Raw genomic sequence first — 9,343 nt, 5'->3', positions numbered from 1 at the left:
GCCACAGCCCAGTAACAGAGCCACGGTCTCACACGGGCAGGCCCGACAATTTAGGTCCCAGGAAGGCCTGACTCAGCCCCATGGCCAGCACACCCATGGCCCAGCGCTAACGGGAGGAAGGCCTGGCGAGCTGGTCCCTGCACTCCCTCACCTTCCCCAACCCAGCCCTGCCGGACACTGCATGACTCATCGATGCTCAGTGGGCCAGGCCAAGAGCTGGCTCCCCACGGAGGCAGCCCCCCTGCAGTGGCCAGGTGGCCGGCCTGGAGACCCCAAGGCAAGCTGAGGGAGGACCCAGAATGTCTCCTCTGTCTCCTCACAGGCTAGGAGTCAGGCCTCTACCAGTGACTTCTGTCTGGGGCGCAGTAATGGTGCCTCACCCTGTTTAAAACCTTCCGTGGCTCCCCATTGCCCTCAGCTTAAAAGTCCCGCTCCTAGATCTGCCTTCCAAGGCCCTGGAGATCCGGTAGGCTCCCACGTCTACTCTAATAATAACAGATTGTTCATGCTTCCCCTTGCACAATCACATGGTTTCACACAGCCATAATTTACTTTGCCTGTGTCGCCCTCTTCACTGGTTAATTCCTCATTGTCCCTGAGGTCTCAGCACTGGGTCACCTCCTCCAGGGAGCCTTCCTCCTGTGCCCCAGGTCATCTCTGCTCACCGGGTCGTGTCCCTGGTCACCTGTGGGCCACAACTTCCTAAGGTGTGAACAACCTCTGGCATTCAGGGCAGCAACCTGGTGTAGTAGAGAGGGCTCAGGATTTGAAATGGGGTCTCCGGCTTCCCTCAAGGCCCCTGCTCCTTCCCGCTGCGTGATTAAAGCGAGTCACTGCATGTCTCTGAGCCTTCGTCTCCTCTTCTGTGAGAAAAGCTTCTAATTGGGATTTCCGGCCCTGCTTTCAATTTTGGCTGCTGTCTCCAACTTGCTGGGTGGCCTTGGGCGAGCCCTGTCACTGGACCCAGCCTCACTTTTCCTCTTCTGTAAAATGGAGCTACTCATAAAACTCCAAGTACTGAGGCTCCAACAAGCCAAAGCTTGTGAAAATCCTTTGTAAACCTCAGAGCCCAACATGGACAGTTGAAGAATGTATTTCAACAGCTCCGTGGAGATGTGTAGGAGGGGGCCCATGGCTGTTCTCCCGTCTCCCAGCCCCCCACAAGCCTGCAGATCAAAGGTGACAGAGGCCTGTTGGCATGGAGGCTGGGCTTGGCTGGGCCTGCTCCCTGGCTCCCTGCCCACCTCCCACCCACCCCCACTCCCAGGGTTACATGACATGTGTGCCTTGCGAAAGAAGCTGTTTAAATACTCAGCGTGGGGGCGAACCTTCACCCCCCCCACTTCCAACACAGAAGGCCTCTCTACCCCTCTGCCCCTCCAAAACTCAAAAACCAAGGTCAGTTTGATCCATCTGCAACTTTATTCCAGAGCAGAAATAAGTCATTTCCTAACAATAAATATAAAAAAATAATAATAAATTAAGGTTCGGAAAAAAAAAAAACTCCCCACAAAACAGAATCATTAACACTGACGGAGTCATGAATGTTGTCTAAGGAGGCGAGAGATGGATGGACCAGCCCCCCACCTGGGAATGTCTGACACACCGTCCTCAGCCCCAAGCCCTAGCCGGGCCCCCTGTCACACACACATTCTCTCCACAAAGTACAAAATATATATTTTAAAAAAACCTCAACACAACTGAGCATCCTGTGAGGGCCCTGCAGAAGCAAGGGTTTGGCCCCTGGGGGCTGAGGACAGGGCCTGTGGAAGGCACCGTGGTCCGCAAACTGCGGCTCTCGAGCCACATGTGGCTCTTTGGCTCTTGAGTGTGAATCTTCCAACAGGCGCGCACGTACAGTGCGATTGAAACTTCGTGGCCCACGCGCAGAAGTTGGTATTTTGTGGAAGAGCCACGCTCGAGGGGCCAAAGAGCCGCATGTGGCTCGTGAGCTGCAGTTTGCCGACCACTGCACTAGGAGATGGGGAACAACTCTGGGCCTCTCCCAGCTGAGCGTGCTGTCTGTCCTCTGCTCGTGAGTGGGTGGGGCTTGAGGTACCCTGTTCCCGTGGCCACTCACCCCCCGAGACAGCGAAAGGGAGGCCGGTTTGGAAATGCCCCACGTGTCTGTCCCACGGCCTTCCCGGGGCTCCTGCCCAGGAGCTGGGACCACGGCAGTGCCTGCTAAGTGCTTGGCTGCTGTCCTTTGTGGGCAAAGCACCCCCAGCCTGGATCCCTGAGCCTCTCCTCAGTTCAGTTCAGGCCAAGCTGTCCTCTAGACACCCGCCCTGCCCCCAGCAGAGGCCTCAGGATGGCATCCGTAAGAAACAACTGGAAATAAATAAGGTCTCTGGTGCCAGGCGCAGAGCTGGCAGGGAGGCCACTGTTTCTTCAAGTATTCTTGGCCGAGGGGGGCGCGAGGCCCCGTCGGCGCTCAGATGGGGATCCCCACTGTGTTCACTTGCTCCTTGAGTCCCAGCAGGCTGTAGGCGATGCGCTTCTGGTGGCCGGGCAGCCGCACGCCAATCTTCTTGATGTCACTGTGGGTGGAGGGAGAGAGGGTGAGTCAGGGGGTGGGAGAGGTGGGCAGCTGTGGGAGGGGGGCTGAGCTGGGGGAGAGGAAGGGGCCTTGGGGGCCTGGCGGAGCAGAGGCCCGACGGAAGGATCGACATCTGAAAGCATGCTGACTTCGACAAAAATAACAAAATGACAGAAAAGCCAACTCTGTGAAGTTTTTTTTCTTTAAGTCAAATCTGCAGGATCATCTGTGAGGTACTAGTAGGTGCTCTTTTCACGCTCATCTGGTAGATTGGAAAACTGAGGCTCAGAGAGAGAAAGTGACTTGCCCAAAGTCACACAGCTGGGAGGTGGAAGAGCTGGGAACCAAACCAGCTGGGACACTGCATTCCCTCCCCACCTCGGGTCTGTCCCGAGTGTCCCCAGCTAAGCCCTCCTGCCCAGGCAGCGCTGATGCCGTCCCCAGCGGCAGGGATGCTCAAAGGCTGTTGTTCAAAGGCCTCTTCCCAGCCCCCACCCACTGTCACCCCACTCCCTCCAAGTCCTCCCTGCTGCTAACTGACCACGGAAATACTTGCCGAGGGACCACCAAGGGTTAACGCCCTGCTGGTCTCTAATCGGAGGGGCTTACGGGTCACCTGAGGCAGGTGTTTCCCATTTAGGACCCTCAATTTCCCACCGGTAAAATGAAATCATAGTGTCCAACTGGGGGTGGGAGGCCCCGAAACCGGTGGCGGCATGGGTACCAGATAGAAAGGTGTGCCCATCGTCCCCCTCCCCCACAGCCCTTCCCATGCGGCCTCCATCCCCTTGTAAAACCACTTCTGCTCCCGAGCCCTGGAGCAGGATGGTTCTTGCTCACTCTGGGAGTTTTCTCCTCCGCCGTCCTCACCCACCAGCCCAAACCCATGAAAACACCCAGGTTTTTATGGGCCGTCTCCTGGCTGTAACCGGAGCTAATTATATGGTGCAAGTTCCTATTTGCAATTCCGGAGACGTGACTTTCCCACTGGCGCTGGGAACCCTCAGAGGAGTGCTGAGCAGGGAGTGCAGACCCAGGTGGGTAGAGAGGGTGGTTCGGGGACTGGCGGCTCCCACTGCAGCAGGAAGGCCAGGAGTCAGACATCTGGGAGAACTTCCTACCCTTTTACCCTACTGTGCACCAGGCGTGTCATACGCATGGTACCCACGCAGTCCTCACAGTGGGGAACCCAAAACCGAGACTCACAGACGAAACCTAATTTGAACAAGGTCTCCTGCTAGGAAGTGGCAAATGTGGGACTTGAGCCCAGGTGTGACGGCGGAGCCCAAGCTGGGGGCCCTGCAGCTGGCTGGCAACAGGAGACACCCCGGGACCTGTCTCCTCTCTCCACATCTCCATGCCTCCCTCCGGTCAGTCTGTCCTCCCCTGGCTCCCGTTTCTAACCTAAACAGTTGAGGGGTTTTACAAACAAGAGCTGTTTTCCCCACCCCTGTAGGTTTCACAGTGTGGCTCCCGGAGAAACATCTGCACCGCCGGGCAAAGGGGTAGGGGCCTGGGCCCACCTCCAGACTCCCTGGCCTTGCAGCTCTACGGTGGGGCCGGGAGCCTGCATTTTGCCAGCCCTCAGAGTCCCTAGCGCATGGTTTAAAAACCAGGGGGTTCGTTTTTGTCCGACATCTCATCGAGGCAGCAGTGGTAGCCATTGCTCCCGCCCAAGACGGTAAGAAGCAGAAAGCTTCCAGAAAGTCGGCCAAGACAGACAGAGACCAGAGAACAAATCTGGGGCCAGGCCAAAAAGAAGACGTGGGCCAAGGGCAAAGTGCAGGACAAGCTCAACAACCTGGTCTTGTTTGACAAAGCAACTGTGACAAACTTAGCAGGGAAGCTCCCAACTACCAGCTGTGCCCCAGCTGCTGTCTCTGAGGCGGAGACCCCGCTCCTTGGCCAGGGCAGCCTGCAGGGGTCCTTAGTACAGGCCTCACTAAACTAGCCCCAAGCACAGAGCTCAAGTAAAGTGCCCCAGCATCTCCAGGAGAGGGGGTGCCCCTGCTGCTGGGGAAGATGCAGGAACAGCAGGTCCCACCAGCTAGGCATTCTGAAAAGTAAAACTTATTAAATGAAAAAAAGAACCAGTGAGGCACGGGAGCTGTAGAAGGGCAATGGCTGGGCCCATCCCCTCATCCCCATGCCCTCCTGAGGTCTAGGATAGGCCCGGTACACAGTAGGTCCTTAAGGAAGGAGTGTCTGATGAATGGATGGATGGATGAATGGATGGATGGATGGGTGGATGGATGAATTAATACTTTAGTGGATGCTGATTCACTGCCTAAGCTGCCTTGGGCCTGTCTCCCGCATTGGTGTGTGGTCCATGGGGCAGGGTGGGAGCTGAGGTTGCTTCCGAGGCCCGTCTAGGAGGCAAAAGCCCTGGGCTGGGAGGCAGGAGGCCCAATTCCAGTCCAGGACTCCACCCAAGCCCTGGGCCGTCCTGTCCTGTCCTGTTCTGTCTTGGCCCTCGGCTTCTTACATGTAAATGGGAGGCTCTGATGAGATGCTTCTGAGCCCCCCCTGCCCCAGCTCCATTCTCTTTCAACACAACGCCCCCAAGCCTCCCTCCCCTGCCTCCTTCCCTAAGTAGAAACACACCAGCTTCTGTTTCCCCCTCGGGGATCCAGGGCAGTCACTCCCATCACTGGGACGAGGACACACAGGGCCGAGGCCACCTTTTTCCTGAGCACTCGCAATGCCAGCCCTGGCCCTGGACAATTCAAAGGCCACACCTCCCCAGGAAACACCTACTATGTGCTGCCTGGATACAAGGAGCGGGGAATGAGAAATGGCCTCACACCCCAATCAGTCATTCACGCAGCAGACATCCCATCAGCGCCAGGCGAGGCTGGGGGCACGCGGAGACGGGAGACCCTCACAGGACGCTGTGTGCAGCAGCCTCAGACACTGGGCAGGGCTTGTGAGGATGAACACTTTTCTGGGGTGCAAAGCCACCACCTCATTATCTCCTCAAGGCCATTGAGAGCCACTGGTCTAGCTGGAAACTCAGTGGCTGAGTGTTCAAGCTGAGGGGAGGCGGTCACCATGGGACCACGGAAACGTGCAGCCAGCCCCTTGGGACAGACCGGCCTAGGAAGCAGGGAGGCCAAAGGACCGGGGACGACCTTGAGGCCTAAATCCAGACCCCATGGAGAAAGAGCGGAATTCTCCCGAGACCAGCTCAGCGCCTCCCACTGGGATCCACGCATGTGCAGACACAGCCTCAGGTTGAGAAAGTGCTTGCGATCCCCATCTGTCTCGTTTATTTGAAGGAAAGAAGGAGGGAGTGGTGCTGTGAGTCACACAGACCCCAGCTCTGAGCACCAACGGGTTGGTGGGAGGGGGAAGGAGCGTGGAATGACTTCCTGCCTTTATCCAGGCCTTTTCAAAACACAGCACACACGCACACACACACAGCCTCCGTCCATCCAAGATAGCCGTGTCCGGGCTCGTGGGAAAGGAATTGGCCGAGGAGCACCCCGGGCTATTTCGGGAAGCCTTTGAGAGCATGTTTCCTGTAAGCACTTCTCTTGCCCTTGGCCCTGCTCACCCAGAAGAGAAGCTGTGCTGTCCTCTGTCCTCGGGGGGAGCCCCTGGAGGGGTAAAGGGGGCTGTTCCAGGTTCCCAGGGAAAAGGCGGAGACCTGGAACCCGGGCATCTGCCCACAGGCTGGGGCGGAAAGCAAAGGACTAGAGGACTGAGCCCCTACTGTGCACCAGGCGTGTCATATGCATGGCACCCATGCAGTCCCCACAGTGGGGAACCCAAAACTGAGACTCACAGACGAAACCTAATTTGAACAAGGTCTCCTGCTAGGAAGTGGCAAATGTGGGACTTGAGCCCAGGTGTGACGGCGGAGCCCAAGCTGGGGGCCCTGCAGCTGGCTGGCAACAGGAGACACCCCGGGACCCGTCTCCTCTTTCCACATCTCCATGCCTCCCTCCGGTCAGTCTGTCCTCCCCTGGCTCCCATCCCCAGCCGTCCCCTGGGATGGGCCATGGCCTGGTCTGAGAGGCCTTGATTAGCAGTTTGGAAGCCCAGCTGAGCGGTTTCCAGAGGCCCTGGAGAACGTTCATGCACAGGCCCAAATCCCAGAACCTCTGTGACCCAGAACCGTGAGAGGCTGGGGTCATCCCCTCCATGTGGTTCCCAAAACCTCCCAGCCCCAGCGCCCATTCCTGCCGTGACCTTGAACCCTGTACGAGTGAGGCTGTTGGGGGACATCACACTATTTTTAGAAGCACAAAAGGCTAAGAGGACAGTGTCTTCTCCCTCCCGGGGCGGGAGGAGGTATCCCTGCCAAGGCACTGCCGGGAAAGGTCCCTGATGCTGGAGCTGGGAGAGAGATGAGCTCCCATAGGACAGCCTGACAACGGGCAGAGCAGGGCTGGGCAAGGGGAATGGGCACTCTGCCAGGCTGGACCACAGGCTGACAGTCACCATGAGGGGAGAGGTGCCTGGGAGGGGCTGGCCCTTTCTCCTGGGCATCAGCCAGGCTGTCCCAGGGCTCTGCCCACTTCTTCTTGGCATCCTGGAGAGGAAGGCTGCCCCTAACTGGCTGTGACCCCAGGCAAGCGTTGTAACTTCTGGGCCTCAGTTTCCCCACTTGTGAAACGGGGAAGTGATAATAGCATCTATTCCAAAGGCAAACGGAACTCAATCAGCGATGGCGATGAAGGGAAGCCATTGTTTTCCCAGAGTCCCGGCTATCAACTGTGTGACCAGAAGTAAGCCCGTAATCTCGGAGCCTGTTTCTCCACTAATGACCTCCATGGTCCTTGAGCTCGGGACCTGGACTGACCAGGGCTGGCATCCTAACTCTGCCCCTAGCGGCTGCAGGACCCTGGACAGGTCACTGCACGTCTCTGCACCCACTTCTCACCTACCCAGTGAGAACACTGACGGGCCCCACCTGCCGAGTTAGCACGAGGACTGATTCCAGGTGCGCGTGCACACAGCCGGCCCACAGGCTCCCTCGAGAAATGCTACTGCGAGTGTGACTACTAGGACAAAAGGCGCCGGAAGGAGAGGGAGCCAAGCAGTATTGCTGGCTGCCGGCCTGGCTCTGCCCTTCCTCCCCAAGCAGAGGGAGACAGGAGAGAGGAGGGTGGGGAGGAGAGAGGAAGGGTGGTGGAACCAGGGGCAGGAGGCGGCGGGCGGCACAGGCAGAGCCCAAACTCACTCGTTGGTCATCTGCACCACCTTCTCGATGGCCGTGTAGCCGGCCGCCAGGAAGTGCTCTGTGTACTGCTGCATCTTGATGGACTCGAGCCACTCGGACACCGTGCGGAAGGGCACCCCCTCGGAGCCGCTGGTGCTGGGCAGCCGGATGGACACTCTGCAACATGAACGCCCACCCTCAGGTCAGGGTTGCACACCCAGCCCGCCCTAGGCCCCCAGCCTGTGGCTCTCCACCTGGGCAATTCACCCAGCTGCCCCAGGCCTCAGTTCCCTCATCCGGGCAACCGGAAAGCCAAGTCAGGTGGGTTCAGGGAGGCAGCCTGGCATGCTGGGAACACTCAGTGTTTGAAGTTTACTGCTGCCCCTTCTGCCTCTACTGACAAGGGCACCACCAATAACCACAAAATAGCGAAACCTTAACAGAAAGACTCAGGTTCCTAGCGTCACAGTCCCAGCCTGGCCATGTGCCCGCACGTAAGGTACTTAATTGCACTCCCCAGTTCCTCATCTACAAAACGGGGAGGATTATAGGACCCACCTGTAGGTTGTTTAAATGAGTTAAAACATGTAAGGGCTGAGAGCAGTGCCCGGCACACTTGCCATATGTGCTGGTGGCTTTCCTTAGTGTTACCCACGCCAGCCCCTGTCCGGTCTAAGTAAAGCCCGTGCGAGACTCCGAGCCCCGAGCCCACTAGCCCTGACCGGCCACTACGCTGGGGGCTGCTGCAGGTGGAGGGCATGGGACTCACCGGGGGTCAAAGTCAGCCAGGGTCTTGAGGGATTCGGGAGCGCGGATGAGCTTGTCCAGGATGCTGACGATGTCGGCGAACTTGGGGCGGCGGGTGCGCTCCTGCTGCCAGCACTGCATCATGAGCTGGTAGATGGCGGAGGGGCACTCCATGGGCGTGGGCAGCCGGAACCCGTCGTTGATGGCTTTCATCACCTGGTGGGGCAAGGGAGGCAGGTGGGCAGGGTGCCTTCACATCTCTCAACCCACGCAGGTCCCGGGGAGCACCAGTACATGGAGGTGGACAGAGAGGAACGAACGGGGAGTCCCAGAAACAGACAGAATGGGCCTCCTTTCCTGAGCCGAGAGGACAAGCAGCAAGTGTCGAGGGGCTGTCTCCGTACTTCCATGGAGGAAGGGACTCTGACCCTGATCCCCCACAGGCCCCAGGCAGCAGCCATGCTGTGAGCCTGCAGCCAGCCTCCCTCCAGTCTCTGGGCAAAGACATCCATACAAGCTGCCCCTTTCGCCTAGGCAAGCGTGTCAAACTCGTGGCATGCGGCCCACCAGCCACAGATTTGATATGGTTGGCCTAGACTGCAGTGGTCGGCAAACTCAGTCAACAGAGCCAAGTATCAACAGTACAACGATTGGAATTTCTTTTGAGAGGCAAATTTTTTAAACTTAAACTACATAGGTAGGTACATTGTTATTAACTTACCGTATTTGCCGGCGTATAAGACGATTTTTTGGCCCTGAGAAATATGCCTCCAAGTGGGGGGTCGTCTTATACGCCAGGTACACTTCAGATAGAATGCCCATAGTGCTTGCCCCGTGCCATAGTGGCCTCCCGATGCCCGCCCACTTCATTCCACATACCGTTCAGGCAT

General features: G+C 57.8%; 1 protein-coding gene across 1 annotated transcript in view; it reads right to left on the bottom strand.

The window, feature by feature from the left end:
• Positions 1-1,399: 1,399 nt before the first annotated feature.
• Positions 1,400-9,343, bottom strand: part of EPHA2 (EPH receptor A2) — a 24,897-nt gene continuing 16,953 nt past the window's right edge. Inside the window, exons 15-17 of the mRNA XM_006766682.2 lie at positions 8,476-8,669; positions 7,728-7,883; positions 1,400-2,540 (exon numbers count right to left, since the gene is read on the bottom strand). Coding sequence (XP_006766745.1) covers positions 2,435-2,540; positions 7,728-7,883; positions 8,476-8,669 — 456 coding nt within the window. The 3' untranslated portion in view covers positions 1,400-2,434. The remainder of the gene's footprint in view (positions 2,541-7,727; positions 7,884-8,475; positions 8,670-9,343) is intronic.

The sequence above is a fragment of the Myotis davidii genome, unplaced genomic scaffold, assembly GCF_000327345.1.
Source record: "Myotis davidii unplaced genomic scaffold, ASM32734v1 scaffold299, whole genome shotgun sequence".
NCBI classification, from domain to species: domain Eukaryota; kingdom Metazoa; phylum Chordata; class Mammalia; order Chiroptera; family Vespertilionidae; genus Myotis; species Myotis davidii.
This window is presented reverse-complemented; position numbering and strand designations above follow the sequence as displayed.